At 51.6% G+C, this 22,984-nt stretch overlaps 1 protein-coding gene across 10 annotated transcripts in view; it reads right to left on the bottom strand.

The window, feature by feature from the left end:
• The window catches only part of LOC112839198 (carboxyl-terminal PDZ ligand of neuronal nitric oxide synthase protein), a 279,718-nt gene that overhangs the window by 190,798 nt on the left and 65,936 nt on the right, over positions 1-22,984 (bottom strand). For 7 of the 10 annotated variants that reach the window (XM_073884022.1, XM_073884024.1, XM_073884026.1 and 4 more), the window contains one exon: positions 16,284-16,355. The exons of the other annotated variants lie outside the window; for them this stretch is intronic. In XM_073884022.1, coding sequence (XP_073740123.1) covers positions 16,284-16,298 — 15 coding nt within the window. In that variant the 5' untranslated portion in view covers positions 16,299-16,355. The remainder of the gene's footprint in view (positions 1-16,283; positions 16,356-22,984) is intronic. 10 annotated transcript variants of the gene reach the window in all.

Raw genomic sequence — 22,984 nt, 5'->3', positions numbered from 1 at the left:
GGGGTGGAAGACTGCAGGTGGAGAAGAGTCCAGCCAGGGCTCCTGATCAGTAGGGTCGGCGCCGAGGAAAGGCGGAGGGCTGCCAAGCACCCATGCACGGAGGGCCTCATCTGTTAGCGGCGTGTGGCATCCTGCTGGTCAGCATCCCGTGCTCTTTCAGAAATCCCAGTCAGGAGAATCACTTTTTATTGTGACCTCAAAGTCCAAGGCTGAGAAGACTGCCCAGCCCGGCTCCCCAGGCAGGACAGAACCTTGGGGTCTGAGCCTCCCACCAGGCAGACAGCCTGACCCAAAGCAGGCCTGGTTTCGTCACTCAGGCCCAAACCGAGCCAAACTGGATTCCAATCCCTCACGACCCCACCCCCTTGTTCAATAAGGAATGGCAGCTTTCTACACCATCCAGAGAAGACATGTTTTTGGAGGCTCAGAGCCTCTCTTCCAATCTCTTTACCAGGACCTCATCTTGGTGTTTCGGTGAACGAAGGAAGGGAAGGAAGGAGGGAAGGAGAGACAAACCAACCCGTGTGCCCACAAGCCTCAGCATGACAACAGCTCCCCCATCAACTGCACATGCATCTCCAGGCCTTTGCTCTTCCAAGCAAGCAGGCAGCCTCCACAGGGACCCTACTGCCCCACTCTCCCTCCAAGCGGCCTGACCCTGTTTATCAGCTGTTTCCGCAGCTGTGCCACCTGAGCGAGGCCAAGGACCAGGGAAGAACAGGTTGGTTTAGAAGCCCTACCTGAGCAAACTGGCTCAACCAGCAGCTCCAGGGAAGCAGAGACGGGATGGGTCCAGTAGCAACAGGATGGAGTGAAGGCAGACTACTGCCAGCTCCGCCTGGGGAGAGGCCTGGCGGGGAGGTCAAGGCCACACTCCGTGCTGACACATGATGTCCAACTACAGATGATCCAGAATGGAGTACCGAGTGGGCATGTCGGTTTGCCTTAGAGCAGCAGGGTAGCCGTGAGGAGCCCAGGTTCCGGAGCCAGATTCCTGGCCACTGACTGACTGTGTGACCTTGGCCAAGTGACTGAAGCTCCTCTTCATCGAGAGGCACCACAGGCCAAGTATTTAGAACAGCACCTACTACCTAACAACTGATGAGTGCAAGGATCCACTTGCTGTCATTGGTATATTTGACCTAGACTCTTGCTGCTTACGTGTCTGATGTTGGGGGTCCCCATGTACCTAGAAGAAATGAAACCATTCACTCCCTGTTCTTTCCTGGTTTTTCCACGAAGTGGCTTTCGGTTCATACCTCTAAAGAATTAAGGGAGCGCCTGGTGGCTCCGTTGGCTAAGCATCGACTCTTGATTTCGGCTCAGATCATCGTCTCAGGGCCATGAGATCGAACCCTGCGTCAGGCTCCGTGCTCAGCGCAGTGTGTGCTTGAGATTCTCTCTCTCCTTTTCCCTCTGCCCCTGCCCCGCTCATGTGTGCATACGCTCTCTCTGAAATAAATAAATCTTAAAGAAAGAAAAAAGAATTGAGGCGGCACCAAATCAAGTTTTAAAATATTAACAACGAACAGACCCCCAGAACTACTAAAACTGCCTTCTCTTCCAGCTCCTCTTGGGCCAGGGTCAACAAAGATCCGCTCTGCTGAAGAAAGCCCGGACGCGCACTCCACCGACCGAACAAGCTCCGTGGTGAGGAGACGGTTAACAGAAAGCCAGGTCTCCTCCAGAGGGTCAGTGCTTGAGGAAATTGCTGTTATCACACTAACAAGGATGATTCCTACGGGTTAGGAGGATGAGCTCACTGTGGGGAAGGGACTAGTCATTGCCACAGTTGGCCGCCCCGCGGTGAGACGCCTCTCCACAGGGATGGAGGACAGGGTACGGGGGCAGAGGGACAGAGCGGCGAGCGGGCCCGCTATTCTTCGCACCGCCGAAAAGCCAGTGGACTCGGTGCCATACGGAATAGGCAGACACGGCAGGTTTTCCACCCGGACCTGGCGATGGAAGCTCAGATTGCACCAAGGGCGGCCACACTGGCCGGGAGATCGTACCAGCCAGGGGCCCGTGCCGCCGATCTGCGAGTGCACCTGACAGCTTACAAAGCCTTCCGCGTGGGGCGCCCGGGTGGCTCAGTCGTTAAGCGTCTGCCTTCGGCTCAGGTCATGATCCCGGGGTCCTGGGATCGAGCCCCGCGTCGGGCTCCCTGCTCCGCGGGATGCCTGCTTCTCCCTCTCCCACTCCCCCTGCTTGTGTCCCCTCTCTCGCTGTGTCTCTCTGTGAAATAAATAAAATCTTAAAAAAAAAAAACAAAACAAAGCCTTCCACGTGATGTGTCCTGTAACCTGCAAGAAACAGCTACAAGGCGACCTCACAAAGATGCCCCTCGCTTCACAAGGGGGAGCCCGAGGTTCAGGGAAATTCACTTGCCCAAAGTCCCAGCAGTGAAGTGGAAAGCCCACTGAAGGCTCCTGCCTCCAAGTCCAGAACAGCTCAGAAGGAAGCATTCCAACAGATGACAGCGCGTGGGGAGGGCTTCTGTCCAGTCGCATCCACCGCGGGGATGGAAAGGAGACCCCCACAACTACTGTACCACCCGTCACAGGCCAGGCAGCGTGACGGACCAGACACCCGTCCCTGCCCTTCGTTCCCTTTCATTCCTGCAGGGGCGACTCCGCTCCTGCTTTTTGGGAAAGAAGGAGGAGGAGCTGTTGAGGAATTTGCCCCTTGGCTCTCAGGAGGATGACCACAGTCCGCGCCCTCAGGGAGACAAATACATTGCAGTAAATGCAGAGACCGAGGTCTCTACAGAAGTTGAGCTCACAGAAGGGATGAACGCGCCAACTGTCTTGCGGGAGATAAGCAGAAGTTCAGCTGAGGCCTGATGAGACAGACTCCGGCCCCGTTGAGAAGGGGGTGCCTTCCAGCAGGGCGGAAGAGCAGGAGCAGAGGCAGCCCCAACAGGACCACCATCATGGCCTGAGGTTCCCAGCAGAACCCCGTGTGTCTTGCACAGACTTCAGACTCTAGCCCGTAGGCGATGAACCATCACCAAGTGGTTTTGAGCAGGACAATTCCTGCAGACTTGCCTTTAGACAGAGGAGCCGGGCAGCCGTGCAGCGGACAGGGAGGGTGTGGTCAAGCCTGGGGCGCAGCCTCGGTGTGGAGGGCTACCGCAACAGTCCGTGCGGTAACAGGACGTGGTCCTCCTCCCCAGGCAGGGGTTCACAGGAGACACACGTTGGAGCCATATTTGAGAGGCCCCATCAGTAAGGGTGACTGTGGGCGCAGTAAGGTGACCCTGAGGTTTCTGGCTTCCATTCCTGTATGGATAAGGTGCCTGCGATGAGATAAGCAAACATGAGGAGAAAAAAAGACTCGGGGGAGAGGGTTCACAGCAAAGAGAAGAGACTGCGGAAGTGATGAATTCCGCTTTTGACATATCGAAGTGAAGGCGCCTTTGGGACTTCCCAAAGGGGGGTGTCACACAGGATGTATGGGTCTCAAACTCTAAAGAGAAGTTTATAAAAATCAAATGATGGCCTTATTTATATCCAGTGCTGTACAGTCTGGCAGGGTTCCCAGACCGGAGAAAGGCACCGGCAGGGACACAGAAGACGCTGCCCGGACTGACGTTTGGTAACGCGGGGCCCAGCAGCATGTTCGCAGAGGACGTCTGAGCCAGGAGTGAGCGGGCTGCAGTCTTGTGCTGCTTCTGACACCACAACCATCCCACGTTCAAGCTCTGGACGGAATCCCAGAATTCCCCCTTCCCAGCTCTGTGACCCAGGACGAGTGAGTTAGCCTCTCCTGGGCCTCCGTTTCCTCATCTGTAAAATGGGACAATGACCATGCCTATGCCACACGGAGTTGCGGAGAGAATCAAGTCACGGGACACTTGTGAAGCTCTTTGCCAGAGCCCAACACCGTGACACAGCACAGTCTCTATTCAGATTTGGTCATTACCGATAAGGACAACAGCAAGATCATTAGTTGAGTGGGTCATTTCCCACTGAGGACCTTATCTGTAAAGCAGAGATAAGACTCGCTTTTTATGGTGTTCCGAGGACCTTATCTGTAAAGCAGGGATAAGACTCGCTTTTTATGGGGTTCCTGGAGACTAAAATTACAGGACAATGCACATGGACTTAACTACGAAGTACTCCTAAGGAACGGATTGGGCCATTCAGCAGGGGCCCGAGAGGTCTCCCCCCAAGCAGCTCAGGTCCTCAATGAGCTGAGCGGAGCGTCCCTGTCCTTGAGTGTGCGGCTCGGGATCCAAAGAGGAAACAGCTACACACTAAAAGCCTGTATGACGTGCTGAGTGCAAAGACATCACAGAATAGCGTGCCACTCAATTAAAAGGAAGGAAATCTGACATGTTACTATATGGATGGTCCCTGAAAACACTGTACTTAGTGAAATATGTCAGAGAAAGACAAATATTGCAGGAGACTCCACTTACAGGAGGATTCTGGACAAGGCAAAATCCTAGAGACAGCAAGCAGAATCGAGATTACCAGGGCCGGAGCGAAAAGAGGCAATTATTGTTCAGTGGGTACAGAGCTCATGTTGGGGACAGTGAGAAGGTTTCGAATACAGAGAGTGCTGAAGGACACAAAATTGTAACCATATTTAAGGTTTTATTTATTTGTCCAAGAGAGAGCATAAGCAGTGGGCAGAGGGAGAAGCAGGCTCCCCACCGAGCAGGGTGCCCGACGCGGGGCTTGATCCTAGGACCCCAGGATCATGACCTGAACCAAAGGCAGATGCTTAACCGACTGAGCCACCCAGGCACCCTGAGAATTGTGAACATATTTAGTGCCACCGAGTTGTACACTTACAAATGGTTAAAATGATAAGGAATATGGATATTTAAAAACCCACAGAAGTACAAGGAGTGGCTACTCAGTTACTAACGGCAGAAACATGAACAAATGGGTCCCCAAAGCCTGGCTGGTGTAGCAGCAACGAAGTAGGGTTTTTCCTATCCTCCTGGTGTGATGGAGAAACACTGCCATTTCAGGCATTAAGCAGGTTGTTCAAGAATCTGTGGACTGGGCTGGGCAATATTCAAATGCTCCCGTGGAAACACAATTACATTATTTCTTACTCTTGAGCATAAATGGCTGTAATCAAGACAGCTTCTTAAAAAGCAAAAGGGTGTTTGGCTTTGATAATAACTGATTCTTACTAACTCCTCCACTGATGGATAATGAATTTAGCAGTTCTGCCCCAGTTTTAAACTCATTCCCGAATTGCTCACCCTAGGAGCAGAACAAAAGCTTCTTGTGCAGGGTGACTTTTCAGTCCGGTATAGGTTCGGGGGAAAGATAAATGCATTTTTTCATGTGTGATCAGGCATTCAGTAGGTACTAAGTGAACTAGATTCTCATGAAGTGTGATCTACCATCCCTACCTGGGACTCTTGAGTCTCCAGACACACTGACCTTGCTGTTTCTTGAGTCCACAAAGCCCATTCCTGCCCCAGGGCCTTTGCACTTACTGTCTTCTCTGTCTGGGTATCTTCCTCCAGATATTTACATGGTCCTCCCTCCCTTCCATAGTCACATCTCTAGAGATTCAGAGGTCACCATAATGCAGAAGCCTTTCCCAATAATCCATATAAAATAGCACCCACCTCCTACCTCCCAACACTATCTAACCTATTTTCTGCGCTTCCTGCAGAGAATTCACATGTGATACAGTAGGTTAATGGTCTCCTCCCCTACCTCCAATCCCAACCACCAGAATAGAAGCTCCAGGCAGACAAGGACTTTGTTTTGTAGACTGCTGTATCCCCAGAGCCTAAAATGCTACTGGCTCATAAAAGGAGTGAATACGTTTTTGTTTTTTTTTTTAAATGAGTACAGGAAAAAAATTAGGTTCTGCTCTCGGCACACCATTCTTCATACTGATGAGAATGCCTCGCCCCAGTTCCCCTAAGAAAGCGATGATCTGTTTTTCCTTCGGCTGAGAAGACAGCTGTGACCTCCCCATCACACGCTGCTCAAGCCACATCAAGTGTTTTCTGAAGTTCAACAAAGTCTGGTCCCCTTTCAAAGAAAACAAAAAATGTTTTTGCAAACACCCATTGTTTGAATGGGTGATATGTGCTATACCCATACTATGGAATATTATTTGGGAATAAAAAGAAATGAAATGCTGATACATGTCATGTCTCAACATTAATGAAGCTCGTAAACACTTACAAATGGTTAAAATGATAAGTAATATGGATATTTAAAAATCCAATGATGCGAAATCAAAGAAGCCAGACATATAGGGCCACGTGTCGTAGGATGCCATTTCTAGGAAATGTCCAGAACAGACAAATCCATAAAGACAGAAAGATTAGTGGTTGCCTAGGGCTGGGGGCCTCAGGGGAGAGACTGAGAAGTGCTGGCTAAAGAGTGTGATTTCTTTGTGGGATGATGAAAATGCTCTACACTCAACTGCGGTAATGGCTGCACAATGCTAGGAACAGGCTAAACACCAATGAATTATGTCCCTGAAGCAGGTGAACGGTAGGGTCTGTGAGTTAAGTGTCCATACAGTCGCTACTGAATCGAGCCCCGACAAATCAGGTTTGTCACATCATTGCACGCGTATGGCCTAAAACTAGATAGCACATACTCATGCATCCAGGTCTGATGCAAATTTCTAAATTAAACACAAATTATATACCCAATCAATTCAAAGTAACGCTGTTCACGTCAGAGAAGATTTTTGTTATTTCACTGAAATCCTGTCACTGACCACCTTGCCCCAGGTCTCTTAGATCTGGCGCACGCAACCTCGGGGGTGACACTCCATACTGTGACAACCAGGATGGCCCAGCTGCCAACACGTCAGAAGCGCTGCTGGAATTAACCAGAATGGGCCCCGGTTCCAGCAGCCACGAACAGCTCTACCTGCGCCCCCGGGGAGCATGGCTGCGCAGAACCCTGCCCTCGGCCCCACGCTCCACCCACCAAACGCACTTTCTGCCACTTCCCTCTGTCCAAACTGCTGCCCAGTCCTCCAGTCATCCGTCCCTCCTCTCACGGGAATTCCTTATAGACGCAGGATGAACTTTTCTTTCTCTCTGGTGCGAGACAATCACAGACGAAGTGCTTGGTGCCAATTCCAGCAGACAAACACTACTGCGGACGGTGAATCCGTTCACGGCACAGGGGCAGACGGTGGCCCTCCGACAGGCCAGAACAGGCTTGGGAGACTTGACTAGGATCAAATGGAAACACCGAATTTTAAAAGTCTCCCAGAGGATTCTCGGGCCCTGGAGAACACACTTACAGATTCCAAGAGTGCCACGGAACCCCCTTCTGAGAAGCCCTCATCTACAGAAGAAGGAAAAAACTAACTGGTGCACAAAGCTGAGGAGGTCTTTAGCAGCGTACCTTGACCGGGTGCCAACTCCCCACTGTCCTTTGCCTGATACACACTAGTGAGGAAGGGGGGGAAGGGGGCGCCTGGGTGGCGCAGTCGGTTGAGCATCCGACTTTTGACCTCGGCTCAGGTCGTGACCTCAGGGGGTCGTGGGATCGAGTCCCGCGTCAGGCAGGCAGTCGGCTTGAGATTCTCTCTCTCCCTCTCCCGCTGCCCCTCCCCCACCTCTCTAAAACCTTTCTCAAAAAAAAAAAAGAGGGGAAGGATCTATTATTTACGGAGCACAATCCCCGTGCGACAGGCTTTGCTCAGTGCTTTGCAGGCACACGTGTGGGTGTAAGAGACATCTGCCAAGACAACATCCCAGTCTTATTGATGATTAACAAAGGCCCATGGGGTAAGAAACTTGTCCCATCATTCAGGCAGCAAACAGGGGACAGGATTTGAGCAGACGGTGTCCTGGCCCCCGACTAGAGCACCTTAATGAAAGGGTAGACTCTTCCCAATCCTTGCTACAAGCCGAACACTCTGATCCCACGGTGGGAGGCAGAATGGGGACACCCCCTCCGCATGAGGTCCCTGACCTGATCTCCAAACCCTGTGAATGTGTCACCCTTACACGGCAATGGGGGCTCTGCCCTGTCATTCAGTTACAGGCTCCGAGACGGGGAGACTAAGCTGGATCATCAGGGAAGTGCAGGAAGGAGAGGCCTGTGTACTGACAAGGGTCCCGATGACAGAAAGGGGAAGGCAGGAGGATCAGAGCAGAGGTCCCAGGGCCGGGACTGCTGGCTCGGGAGATGGCAGGGGGTCCGGGGCCCAGGAATTCAGGCAGCCTCTAGAAGCTGGAAAAGCAAGGGCACAGATTCTCTCCTAGGGCCTCAAGAAGGAAAGCAGCCCTGCCAACTCCTTGATTTAAGCCCCATTTCAAAATTTTTGACCGCTAGATCTTTAAGACAATAACCCTGAGTTGTGTTCAGCCCCTACATTTGTAGTCATTTGTTACGGGAGCCACAGGGAATAACAAGGCTGTGCTAAGGTAACGAGAGAGGGGTCTGCGTCGCCACCGACACTGTTCCGAGGCAGACGCACCAGGCCTGAACTTGAGAAGGAGAAGCAGTACCGACAAAGGAGCACGTGATTCGGGAAACCGCGTAGGAAGAGGGTTACATACGGGGGACTGGGATGCCGTGGCTTACCCGCAGTGGGGGAGGAAGGCCAGCAGAGCCAGGGGGCCCTCGCAAGCACTGACGCTGCCCCATACAGCCCGCCAGCCCACCCGGGACCAGGATGTTCTCCCAAGAAGCACCCAGGGCCATTTCACGTTGGGGATGTTTTCCCTTGAGAAAAGGTTCTGGAAGAGTCAAGCAATACCAGAAGGGACCACTTCCTGGTCACCAGTCCACTCTGTTCAAGGCCACGGACCACACCGACTCCTGAGCAGCCACATTTGAGAAACCAAGTCACCACTGGACAGAAATCTCTGATCCCATACTGGGCCCCTGTGAAAGCTGTCTGCAGCGTGGCCGGGCGTTCATCCAGCCCACAGCTGGAGGAGCGGCAACGGGAGACGAACCATCTTTGAGCGCATCTGGACGCAAGCACACACACGGCTTCAGGTCCAGGCGGCACTAGCTTCCGTGAGGCTGCGTCACGTTTCTACAGCAGGGATCCATCCCCTGGTCTTTTCACAGCCAGAAATCCGGTGTTTGGCCACAAGGACAGTCTGTCCCCTTTCCAGCACCGAAGGCCCAGCAAGATGCCTCTCCCCTTCCTCACCTGAGGCTCCCCTTCTAGAAGCTACAAGAGGCTCCACAGGTGAGGAAGTAACAGAACAGCAGGTGCCACGCTCGAGCCCAGCCTGGTTCTCCGCACGCCGGAGCCCCCAGCACTCCTCCTTCCTGGCCGCCCCTCGGCAAAACCTCCCTGGGTTTCACTGCTTGATGCTCACGTGGTTATCATCGAAGATTCATTTCCTCAGTCACCCAACAAAAGTGCAGGCTGTCATGCTGACAGACTGCAAAGTCACTCAAGTGCCGCAAAGAGAGGGGTGAGGTGCCCAAGAACGCAGGAAGGGACAAAATGACCTGCTGGGGTGGGGAGGCCTCCCCAAGGAAGGGAGCTTTGCACCGAAATCTATAAGACGACACTGGCCATTACAAGGACTTGCGTGAAGCAGCGTGCTGTCTCTTGGGGTATTTATCTGCATTTACAAAATGCTTTGAAACCCCAAAAAAGGTATAAAAACGATACAGATGAATATAAATAGCCCTTTATGGCTTACAAAGTATCTTTTCATGCATTATCCCAGATCTGACAACAGCACCAGAGAGACACAAGAAGCATCATCCTCTCCTTTTTATAAACAAGGAAGTGGAGATTAACGGTTACACCTTCCATCAAGAAGACGCAGAGCCCGACTCTCATCTGTCCTCGCTGAGAGCTCTAACTGCACAGGGCTGCTTTCCCAGGGAAGCTGAAAAGTGCAGGGACAGGGACTGGCGATCACGTCAGGAACAAAAGACATGCAAATCATAACAAATATTTGCAGGCTGCGTTCCCCTCTGCACACAGCCGGCAGGGCAGTGCAAAGCCAGCGGGCTGGAGCCCCCCTCCCCCTTCCACCAGAAACCCCAAAGCAAGCAGCCCCAGTTCGAACCAAACCAACCCTGGGCTCACACAGAACTTCCCTCAACTTTGTCGAGGGCTCTTAAGCTGCACAGCTGGGGGAGGGTGGTCCGTATCCCGTATCCTTTCCCCTCTCCTTCTTCCGGCTGGTACCTGCTCAGACAGCAGGATCTCTGGTAGACGACAAGCAGGACAATCATCCAGGGCTTGCTTCTGGGGAGTATAAACTTCCCTCTTGCCTGGGCTGCTCCAGGGATCAGAGGATAACATGGGAATCCCCACACCAGGCCGCTGACAGGGTGGGGAAAAGGATCAGGGCCAGAATCAGAAGGCCTGCTGGGTTTGGTATGAGCTCCCCCACTTGGGGTTGGTAGAACAGGCCCCCAAAGGTATCCATGGGCTAACTCCTGGAACCTGCGACTGTTCCCGTACGTGGCAAAAAGGATGTTGCAGATGTAAGAATCACGAGATGGGAAGATTATCCTGGACAGCGCAGGAGGGCCCAGTGTCATCACAGGGGCCCTTGTAAGAGGGAGGCTTGAGGGTCGGAGTCAGAGGAGGGGTGTGAGGATGGAGCAGAGGTCAATGATGAGAACACAAGACAAGCAGCCTCTCGTGGGCAGCCTCTGGAAGCCGGAAAAGGCGAGGAACAGATTCTCTCCTAGAGCCTCCAGAAGTAACAGAACCCGGTGAGACTGCTCATTGTAGCCCCGTAAGACGAATTTCAAACTTCTGACCTCCAGGACCGTAAGCTAATGACTCTGTGTGGTTTTAAACAAGTCTGGTGATTTGTCACAGTAGCAACAGCAAAGACAGAATAGGAGGGAAACTGAAGCTTAAGTAAGACAGACCAAGGAGGGAACAGACCAGGGTCCCCTTGGCCTTGGGGAAAGGGGCACATCCTGAATGAGCAAAGAGGGCAGTGAGAGACCCCCAAAACCAGGGCTACCGTGACTGTAGTTCCTTCTAACTTGAAAGGACCGCCAGAGCACCCCAGAATTCATCCTCACTCCCCATCATGGAAATTCCCAGAATCGGTCTGAAGAAATCAAAAAGGCAAACACTGAGCAGTGACCTCCCCGGGGCCTCACTCTGCAGCAGTGGAAGGTGCTGGGCCTCCGAAGATCCAGGCCCCCCTCCTGTGTGGCCTCAGGCATCACTGTCCCCTCAGAAAAAGCCAGCGGACAAATGGAGGACCTGCAATCAACGGTCCCTGCAAACAATGAAGTGCGTGCTGGGATCCCATGCGCCTGAAGTGTGCAACCACCCTATTCAACTGGGAAAACCACTTAAGTCACTCAGTAAAAATCCCCAGAGTCTGCAGAGATGGCCAGGCAGGAAGTGAAGCACTTGGGGCCCAGAGGTAGCTGTGAGGGGCCATGTCCCCTGAGCCACGACATCCTCAGCTGGGGGGCGGGGGTCACTCGGCTGTAGCATCTGCTAATCATGGGTTCCATCTCAGGAGCCCACAAGGCCTCCCTGTCTCCCCAAACTGGGCTAGATCTCCAGTTACACACTTGCTAACTTCTTGCCCCTCGCCTAATAACTTAAACAGTTATTCGTGTGCTTGTCTTGTCCGTGGCCAAATACCAGCACCCAACAGAATCTTCGGATGCCAGCGAAGCATACAGTGCTCAAGAAACACCTGCAGAATGGAGGAATGAGCCAAGGCACGTATGTCCTGCCAGTGCACCATGAGCCAGGGGTCCCCGTCCTCCTACTTCTCACACAGGAGAGCAACCAGGAACACACAGGGTGATCAAACAGACGCAAAAGCAGATTTAAGTTGTAAACAGTGGAGTTCTAAATAACGCACAAGGGATAGAGCAAAAGGAAGCACTGAACACCCTTTCCCAGGTGGGGCTGGCTCTTCTGCTCCTCGCTTCTTCCTCCGCCACCTGCCAGCTCTCAGGCTCTCATTAAACACCCAGCCCCAGGAGCAGGCCGACTCTGGCCCCCAGGAGCCTGACCTAGGGCTGTATGCCCAGGCAGAGGGACACAACGGGACCAGGGCAGGCCGGAAGGGGCTCTACTCGGGGGGCTACATTCAGAGGTTTTTCTAAGAAGTTCTGATGAGTCATCCACGTGGGTGCCACCTCGTATGAAAGACGGCAGAACACTGAAGTTACAGCCATTCACAACCCCAAGCCCCATCCTCAGAAGTACAAGGAACCTCCATGCCCTGGCATGGGGCAGTTCAGCCAGGAAGTCTCTGTGAAGGCAGTATGCTCTGCTTCCTGACACCCCCTCCACCCCCCTCCACCCCCCGTGCTTTGTGATTCCCACCCCAACAGATCCTTTCCCAAAAAGGAAAGCCCATCTATTCAAATATCCAAGCCCCAAGAAGGCACATGTTACTAAAACAATAAATAAAAAATAAAAAATCTTGAAACCCTTGTGTACCATGGGTGAAAATTTTAAATGATACAACCATTATAGAAGACAATACGAAACATTAAAAATAGAATTGCCACATAATTCAGCCATCCCACATCTGGGTATAGATCCAAAAGAATTCAAAGCAGGATCTCAAAGAGATATTTGCACATCCATGTTCATTGCGGCATTATTCACAACAGCGAAAAGGAAGAGACCCAAGTGTCCGTCAACAGATGAATGAGTAAAGAAAGTGTGTTAATTGCATACACACAATTGACTACTACACAGTCTCATAAAGGAAGGAGATCCTGTCACGTGCCACAGCACAGACGAACCTCCAGGATATTATGCGAAATGAATTAAGCCAGTCACAAAATGACAAATACAGTAGGATTCCATTTATGAGGTATCTAAGCAGCCAAAAATCATAGAAACCAGAGTATAAAGGTGGTTGCCAAGGGCCGGGAGAAGAAGGAAAGGGAACTGGTGTTTCATACAGAGTTTGTTTTGCAAGAGGAAGAAGTTTTAGAAAGATCTGTGGCACGATGTGAGCGACACTACTGAACTCTGCTTTTAAAAATGGTCACGTTTAATGTTGTGGGGTTTTTTTTTAAGATTTTATTTATTTATTTGACAGAGAGAGAGCACAAGCAGGGGGGAGTGGCAGGCAGAGGAAGAGGGAGAAGCAGGCTTCCCGCGGAGCAGGGAGCCCGATGCGAGGCTCGATCCCAGGACCCTGGGACCATGACATGAGCTGAAGGCAGACGCTTAACCAACTGAGCCACCCAGGCGCCCCAATGTTGTGTTTTTTAAACATTATTTTAAAAATCTTGAAAGCACATTAAAAAAGGAAAAAAAAAAAAAAAAAAAAAGATGCCCAAAACAGGTAACATAAATTTTAAAAGAAAATCTATACAGCCAGAGAACAAATGAGAAATGGGAGGCGGACGGGGGAGAAGATGAAGAACACGGTCAAATCAATGAAGTCCACATATTCAGTGCAGAGTCGACCCCACAGTGGGGAACTGAGGAAGGAAGAGGGGCCCATATACCTGCTGCGGCCCCAGCCCCGAGGATGAACGCGGCCCCCCTCAGGCCAGTCGCTTCTCCTTCTGTGGGCTTCCCTCCGTCTACACTGCCCCATCCCCCGTCCCGCGCAGAGCACCGGAGAGATCGTGGAGACTGGCACGTACGTAAAGGGCTTGGCAAGGCCCCCAGATGTAAGACACCGTGATCCTTATCACAGTGGCTTCTCGGAGGACCAGCCCTCTGCACTGGCCACACTGGGAGGCCTGCGTCTTCAGATCTGCAAGAGCATCCAGCCACGCAAACCCCAAAATGTCCTGCCCAACATTGGCCTGGCACCATTCCACATAAAAGAAAGTCAGGAACAGTCCTTTACACAGAAATCCCAGGCCCTGGTTCTCGACAACTGTAATTACAGCCAAAACAGCTCTTTTGAAGGGAGAGAACCAGAGAAAACAGCAGCCTGGACTGAGCAGTGAATTGGGGTAAAACACACACCCAGAGTGCTTGCTGTTAGGGCGGCCCGTCTACACAAGGGCCCGGCCAGCCAGACCAAGCAGCTTTCTGGCCAATGTATTTCTCCCTCTAACTGAATGAGCAGCTCGCTCATTAAGCACTGGAAGCAGGTCACAGGCTCAGGAGCTCCTGGGGCCAGGGTCACGCAGGCTAACAGGTGGCGAGGGCAGAGGTGATGGGGCCTCTCCAGCCCTGCAGGCCCCCAGCTCCCAGGGCATGACCAGTCCTACCGGACACCCCAGCCTTGAGGAGATGTTTTCTGCACAGGTCTGCTCTATTCCGTCTACAAAGGGGTGTTTCTGCTGTGGACTCCCTGACTAGGGAAGTCCCACATCCCAACCCTTTGGTTCAACGGGGCACGCATCACCCAAACCCGCATCAAAGAGCTGGTCACAGAGGCACAGCCCCATGCTGGGTGTGAGTCCCAGCTCCACCTCCTGACAGCAACTTGACCTAGGACCACTTACTGAGCCTCCCCAAAACTCTGTTCCCTCACCTACAAAATGTGATAATATCCTCATCTCGAGTAGTTGCAAATAATAGATAATAAATTATTTCTACACTAAAAGGCCAACTAAAGCACCCGACATGCATTATTACTCCTGACAGCTAATATTAACAGAGCTATGACTCTAATTAAGATAAGGGTATTCATGACAACATATTTCCTGTGTCTTAGTCAAATATGAAGAAAAGAGGGACATTTCTGGTGAAACCCCAAGGACCGGACAGCCCCAGGTCCAGGCCTAACAGCTGCAACGGTGCCAACCTCAGTGAGAGCAGGCCGTCCGAGCATGAGGGAGCCCCACCTGACACCCCTTACCCAAGGCCGCTGTGCTCTCTGAGCAGAAAGAGGAGGGAAGAAAAGAGGAGAGACCTGGGAATATACTGAATGGCAAGCCAGAAGCCACAAGGACAAAGGATCTCATGTGGTCTCTTGACACCAAGTGGGGAACTGCACTCGGGCCACATGCCCACCACTTCCTAGACCCTGGGACTCCTCACGACCCCTCCGAGCTTCAGTTTAATCTCAAAAATGAGGGTAACAAGACCCACACTCCCCAGCTTGCTGTGACCATTGAATGAACCCATGTGAAAGGGCTTTAAAGCAACTCCCACCTCCATGAAAAACAGCATTGTTGTTTTTAATAGTTTTGACAAATTCAACTTAATAAAAAAAAAATGCCGAAGGACTGGAAGGATCAAGGCAGTGAAAACGTTTTTTGTTTGTTTTTTTCTGTTTGTTTGTTTGTTTGTTTTTCTTCTTAAGTGGGCTCCACTCCCAGCATGGAGCCCAACACGGGGCCTGAACTCACGACCCTGAGATCAAGACCTGAGCTGAGATCAAGAGTCAGACGCCTAACCAACTGAGCCACCCAGGCGCCCCAAAAAAGTTATGTTATAAGTTACTTCATAAGCTAACGAGCTGCTCAGAGAAAGAGGAACAATATTAATTTTCTTCCTAAACTGCTGCCATTGAACTGAGATTTCTGTGGATGGGATGAATTGGCTGGAAGTAAAATTGGCAAAAAGCCAACTGAAGCTCCCAACATCTGCTATAGGTTTTCTATTTAGGCAGTAGATTCTTCTGGAGACAAAGAGCCCAAACCAGGCTTTATCCAGGATGACCGATCCAGCCACCTCCAAAACCCATTTTCTCCAAAAAGTCCTGCAAATCCACTCGACCAATCCCAAACCTACCTCCGAAATGTACAACTTTAAAGTAGCTTCTATTTCAATACAGAGCACATGGACAAATTCCTTCACTGTGATCAGAAGACAACTTAATTCTTGTTCAAACTCTGCTCTGTGTACCAGAGTCAGAAAGCAACAGGCTGGAATGTTTACCAGACTCTGCTAGAAGATCCCCAAAATGCCAGAAAAGAACGTACACACTTTCAGAGCCTAAAGCAACTGACCATGGAAATTTTGCTGAAATCCCACAATTTGTCCTTAAAAATTCAAGTCAATCTTCTTATATACCACAATAAATTGCTCTACTTTTTTAATGTTTTGAGCCAGCTGACAACTAATTATCAAACATTTTCCCTAAAATCTGAATAAACAAAGATCCTTCACCATTCGTGTTTACTCCCTGGCAGACCCCACACATCCTCAAGGTACAGCATCTCCATTCCAGAAGCAACAGGCCAGGAGAAGGGGGAAGAAGAGTTTCCCCCCCACCACCATCACATCCATCTTAACCTTGGCCTTTAATCAAGATCAACCACCCAGCTCCGAACGGCTTCCCTGGAGAGTACAGGGAAAGGGGTCTGGGGTTTGCCATGGGTACAGCCATCCACTCTGGAACCCCCAGCACCATCTAAAGGGCTGACAGTGAAGATGCTGGGTTCTGACTCCACACAGCACCCTCTCCAGCCACTCACCCGGATCCGGCGCATGGCAGCCACAATCTCCACTCTGCTGTTGGGCCTCGGCACATCCAGGCTTCCGACGTACTGCAGGGAAGAAGCAAGCACTCAGTGAGAGGAGAACAGCAAGGGTCCCTGGTCACAGAATGTTAGCAGAAGAAGGACATCCAGTTAAGCTCCCTATTTTGCAGAGGAGGAGAGAGCCAAAGGGGTGTCTTGTTCGGGGACAACTTCTAACCTTATAAAAAGCAACTAAAACACAAACCACTGCTTCCTCTCCCATCCTGCTCTTGATCAGAAATGCATCAGAGTCCAATGTGCCACTGAGCAGCCTCCTGAACCAGAAAGACTTGGCTGTGATCAATCTCCCACCACTGTCTTTGGGGCGAGGTACTTTGCCTTTCTCATCGGTAAAATGGGATTTTGGGAAAGATCAAACTGAGAGAAGGAATAAATCTCTTACACAAATATGCTTTGTTTATATTAAAGCATTCCCCACCCTAAAAAAGGGAATATATGCTTTTTCTCAATTAATGGCACTTCACTGAGTTAGCCCTGGATGTTATAGAGACCTCACACGCTTGACTAAGCTCCCAATTGGAGGAAAGGAACACCCTAATTATATTTTATTTAAAAATTTAATCTTCTAAAAAAATTGTAATCTCCTACAACTTATTTTTAAAACTAAATGACATCCAGGTTAATGTTTAATATATGGATACTTCCTCCCAGTACACTATTCAAATAAAGCAGAAATACACACAGAGCAAAAGAATAAAGTCCCCCACCACCACCACTGAGAGTTTGACATACAACTTTTGTGTGCTGATGGACAGATACATTCAGACACAGAGGAATTTATTTTATGTAAACAAGGTTCACTCTTCACATTTGTTCTGCATGTTGGGTTTTTTCGTTTTTGTTTGTTTGTTGCTCTAAATACAACTTGGGCATTTTTCTCTGCCAATGCACACAAGTCGGCACGTTACCTGCAATGGGTCCCCTACTGACAGACGCCTACCCTCTGTCACTAGGAATGACACGGCAACAACACCGGTAACGACATGGAAACAACACCAGTCATGGCGCGGAAACAACACCGGTAACGACACGGAAACACCACCAGTCATGGCGCGGAAACAACACTGGTAATGACACGGAAACACCACCAATAATGGCGCGGAAACAACAGCGGTAACGACACGGAAACACCGGTAATGGCGCGGAAACAACACCGGTAACGGCGCGGAAACAACACCGGTAATGGCGCAGAAACAACACCGGTAACGGCGCAGAAACAACACCGGTAACGACACGACCCCCTCCCCTACAGAGCTCAGAGCTCAGCCAAGGAGCTCTGAGGTTGGACTTCTACAAGTAGGATTGCTCTGTCAAAAGCACACAAGTATCTAGAGATCATTCCTTAGTAGGATGAAACTAGAAAAGAGCGCGGGACGTTTTTTAAGCATGTGTGATATCAGTTCTTCATACACGCCATCCCTCTCCATACTGACCTACGGGGTCTGCCTTTCCTTTTTACATTCAAATGATATAAAATAGCCTGGGGGATGTCCTAGGAATTAACAGCCCCAAAATAAAAGTCTACCTAAGCAAAGACTGCATGAATAGAAAATAAGAGGACAGTCATCCCGTATTTCCTGTGGTCATAGGAAGAGAAGCTTCTTTCTGAAATTTGGAGCTCAGGCTAGCCCCAGTAAGGAAGATTCCAAAAGCTGAATACTGCAAAGGACTTCCCCCAGGACTGATCCAGCGTGTGTGCGCTCATACCCTGAGGCACGATCCTGGCAGCCGCCTGGGCCCGAGGCGGACGGCCCCACCACAGCGTGCAGGAGCAGTGTACGTGTCAACAAAGCCCCTGGCAACGCGCTCAGGTACATGAAGCCCCCTGGATCGAAGAGTGTGATCGGATTTAAACATGGTTGGGGTCTCTCCCTTCTGAGCTCTGCTGGGGCCCTACGGCGTCACTCAACATGTCTGTGACCGACACATTCCGGAACGACACAAGGCCTGGGTTTGTGACTGCTCAACGTCACAGGAGCTCCAGCGGTTTCCATACTCATGGTCCCGGGCCCTGCATGCCTGAAGGCTCCTGCCCTGAACTCCAAGCACTCAGATCTTCAGGGGCTCGTGTTCCCTCAGCCATCACATGAGAACCAGGACCTCAAGACCTAGCAAGGTCACTCATTACAGGTGAGCCTAAACTGTCCCCCCAACACTGACCCCTGCCACACACCAGGAGGGCCTGCTCCAGTGAGATCCACACCTGAGCCGGAACACAAGTGCCCCAGAGGGGACCCATCCCCACCGCTACCTCCACCCAGCCCATCTCTTCCCCTCCAGAAGGGAGACTGCTGGGCGGAGAACCCCGAAGCAGTCAGGAAACATGGGGTGCAGGGAGGACGAAAGAAAGGAGAGGTAGCTTTCTGGCTTGGACAGGTTTCTTAAAAGAAGCTTACACGAGGACACCCATCATCTCTACCTGCTAGCGCCTCCTCCAAGCCATCCGCCACTCCCCATGCTGGTCGTGTGCATGCACACACTATACACCTTCACACACGTGCAAGGCACACGTGCCCACACCACACATGCACACATGGCCCACAAACACACTCCTCTCACACCCACATGGTAAGCACACACACTAATAGCTTACCGTCCATTCACACCACGCACGCACGCACTGGTCTGCCTTCCTTCCCAATCATCTTTCTGAGAATCCATCCGGAGCAGGTAACCCACACTAGACGCACCTTAGGGTCAAACAGATTAAAAGGAAACCCAAGGTATGGTTCAGGTCCACATCTAATCAAAAGCTAGTCACACCAATGACATGAGTCACAATGCAGAACCACAGTGCCAGGGGAGCAGGGGAGAGGTCGGAAAGCCCGCTCCTCGGTGCAAAACAAGACCGGAAAGTCAACGCTGCTGCATGTGCAAGCGTGACCTCACAAGCACCTGGGGCAAGCACGAAGCACGACCACCTCCACAACAGACGACAGTCCATCGGAGTCTCGATCTTGAGACAGAGCGAGTGCAGGACGAGCCCAAGCCCAGACCCACCTGCCCGAGCCTGGTCCTTACAACCGCTCAGCTCCCGTGGCCAAGCTCACCATCATTTCTAGGGTGAGCGGGACAGGGCCCTCCCACGCTACTTTGGAAAGTTGGCTCCCAGGCCTGAACCTCGTCTACCTGCCGAGCTAACAACCAGGCAAAAGCCTGCCTTCAGTCTAAGGCTGATGCCCAGTGACGGGTGCTCGCTCAGAAACGGCATCCCCTTTATGTGCCTCTCCTGCAGCACACTGGGTGCCGAGGGCTCCCGTGACAACGGAGGCAGGCCGGCTCCATGCCTGGGAATCAAAGAAATCGTTTCCAGGAGGGAAACTCATGTTCTTTCTCCTCCCCGCCCCTCACGCCATGCTCCTCACTTAGGCTTCTTCATCGTGATCAACAGCCCCCAGAACATCCACCAGTTGGTCGGTCAAGCCTGAACGAGCTTCCCCTCTACCCCCACCTCATCCCACAAAACCCTTCCTTCTGACTTCATCCACACAGTGTCCCCTCGTGGCTTTCCCCACTGTTCCCGGGGCCCCTCCAAACCACTCCCCACCAGGCTCTCAGAGTGAGCACTCTCCAATGCAAACCCGCTGGCAACACCCCCCGAAGACCCCTGCACATTTGCACCAACTGCTCTGAAGAGGCCCCTCAGAGCCCTCAGCGTGGCTCCCCCTGCCCACGTGGCCCGCACAGCGCAGCTTCCTCTCACACCGTCGGACCCTCTGTTGTTGGGCAGGGCCTCGCCACCCGGGCCCTTGCCTGCACGCAGAACGCTCCTCTTCTGCTCTCTCTCTCTCTCCATTCCCCCATCATCCACGGTCCTCAACACATGGCCGAGTACACGACTTCCTCGTCACCGGTGACCCACGCCTGCCTGTCTGGCATCCTCCGACAAGGAACCATCCACCCGCCGTGCTCCGAGGAAGGGCAGGAGAGGCCTGAGCCCCGGACTCTGTCTCCCCGGCCAGCTTCCTCCCATCAGCCGTCCCAGCCTGTGTGGTCCCCCGCACTGTGACTCTATAAACTCCCCCTGACATTCGTGCCGGCGCCTGAGCTGGACCCAAGCCAGATGCTCTTACGGCAGCACACACAGTGCCTGGCTGACCAGGAGATGAAGTACCTCAGACCTTTCTGCTGGCAGATTCTTAGCCACCTGGCCTTCCGTAAGACTTCTGTAGGATTCTGTAGGTATCCCTGCTGTGGGGCATCTCATAGGGCTGCTATTCAGAACATCTACCACAGAGCTTAAGGGGAGAATAAAGGAGTTTTAAAATATCCAGGCCTACTTCTTTTTCATGAGCATCCAGAAAGAAGAAGAAGAAAAAAAAAAAAAAGGAGAAAACTAGGAGGATGCAATTTGTAGTGGGTAATCAAGATACGAGATCACCTGTGTTCATTTTATCAGCGGCTTCATCTTCCAGATAAGCAGGAGGTAGCTGCAAACAAGGTTAAACCAAAGGACTTCGGATATTTTTTGTGAGTTTCAGGACAACCTCAGCCTTGGTGCTAGATTAATACCTCCTGAAATTACATTCATTTTCTTGCTTCCACTTTCTGGAGATTAACTCCTAGAGACACTGATAAACTGCACTGTATGTAGGGTCCCCTGGTGTGTGAATCACAACACTAAAAGGCAGCAAGACTTAACAGCCACCCATGGACTTGTTAGACGTTCTGCCATCACCTTCTTCAGGAACTCCCTTTAGTTTACAAGGTTTTTGTCAACTGTTTCCAGAAACCAAAAAAAAAAAAAAAAAAAAAAATCACACACACAAAACTGATACAGGAGTCAAAAATAAATGTATCAGATGATCCTGCCTCTGATAATGTTGGAGGAACTGTATCACCAGACTAGGCCTCCGACAAGCAATAAATATGAAGTCTGGACAAGATTATTAAAAAAAAATAACTTTGCAGAGAATGGACAAGGAATGAACTGAAAAACCAGCTAGGATGTTAGTTAATAATAACGTATCGTTATTGACTCAATTGTAACAAATGCACCGCCCTAATACAAGATGCTAAGAGGGGAAACCGTGTGTTTGGGGGGGTGGGGGTGCGGAGGCAGTAAGGGGTATATGGGGTATACACCCAATTTTTCTGTAACCCTAAAACATGAAGTCTGTTACTTGAAGTCCTAAGAATAAGCTTGAAGGCCCTGGAGAGAGACCGAGAACAGGCAGGGCTTGGCAGGGAATCCTCCCTGAAAGGAGGTGACTACCCTACACGAGGCTCGGTTTGTGTCGTTTGCACGGCACCAGCTGCCTGGAGCTCGGGCCCAGAAGCCCAGACAGGCAGCCTGGGGGTGTGGACACCAGAGATGGGATAGCCAGAGGAAGTGGCAAATGGGGGGCAGAAATCCCCAACAGAAGGGGGTCCTAGAGGGTGATCCCCAAATGTCAACCCCAGCTGGCTCCGTGGGTGACCTCCAAACTACACATTTGCATGGGAGATTCCAAGGAGCCCAGAAGGTGGCAGCTGCCCACCCAGGAGTGGCAGATTCGGGATTTAAGACCAGCCCCATTAACCATTGAGGAAAACAAAAATGAACACTCTTCAGAGGAGAATAGCAGAATCTTGAGGCAAAGGGCTATTAAAGCCCTACTGACTGGCCAGCACGGGCAAGGCCACCAGGCCACGTTTTCCGGGGGGCAAAAGGGCCCCCGGTGCAATGTACAGGTTCCCAGATTCTGCCTTCCCAGCTGTGACCTTCTGAAAACCACTCAGCCCCTGTCAGACAGCTCCAGCCCACAGCGGACACCACGTGAGATTCAGGAGGATGCCCCTCCTGTCAGAGACAGACAAAGAGGCCCAAAGCAGACAGCAGAACGCAGAGGGAGGGCTAGATCTCCCCAGCTCCTGACCTCCCTGCCTGCATCTGAGCCAACACTCTCCTGCGGGTCCAAATCCAGCCTGGCTTCTGTTCTGTCACCCTGCCAACCTTGTCATATCCCCCCGGTTTCCTGGCCACACCGTCTCCTCTTCTCAAAAACATGACCAACTAGTCTGATACCCTGCTGGAATCTAGAAACCACCAGTGGAGGACCCATCTGAACGAGGCGCTTAACCAATCCTGTCCTGATACCTTCTAAAAACTTAGAATCAGGGGCACCTGGGTGGCTCAGTCGGTTAAGCATCTGCCTTGTCTGCCTGCGGCTCAGGTCATGATCCCAGGGTCCTGGGATTGAGCCCCACATCGGGCTCCCTGCTCATGGGAGAGTCTGCTTCTCCCTCTCCCTCTACTCCCTCCCTTGCTCGTGCTCTCTCTCAAATAAATAAAATCTTTAAAAAAAATTTTTTCTAAATAAAAACTTAGAATCATAGAAGCAGAGGACTTCAAATCCTGCCAGTCCTTCCTAAACGTCCGCCATTATGAGCCACACAAGCTGCTCTTTTTCTCATTCGCCCTTTGCTTTCCTTCCCAGCATTTCACATGGTCTGTGGTTACGGGGCGTGCCTCATCCACACGGTCATCATCGGCCTTCCCCAGGAGAATGGGAGCTCCTGGTGGGCCAGCCAGGCCCCTGCCCTCTCCATCCCCGTCTCCCCAGCACGCAGACCAGGGCCTGGCAGAGTAAGACGCAAGTATCTGCCGAGTGAAGGAGGGGGCAAGCGCGGCCTGCACCCGTTCGGGGACCTGC

Source organism: Callorhinus ursinus, unplaced genomic scaffold (genome assembly GCF_003265705.2).
Source record: "Callorhinus ursinus isolate GAN/ISIS: 27379988/994484 unplaced genomic scaffold, GSC_fseal_2.0 scaffold54, whole genome shotgun sequence".
Lineage (NCBI taxonomy): Eukaryota > Metazoa > Chordata > Mammalia > Carnivora > Otariidae > Callorhinus > Callorhinus ursinus.
The sequence above is the reverse complement of the archived record's forward strand: the minus strand, read 5'-3'. Positions and strand labels throughout refer to the sequence as shown.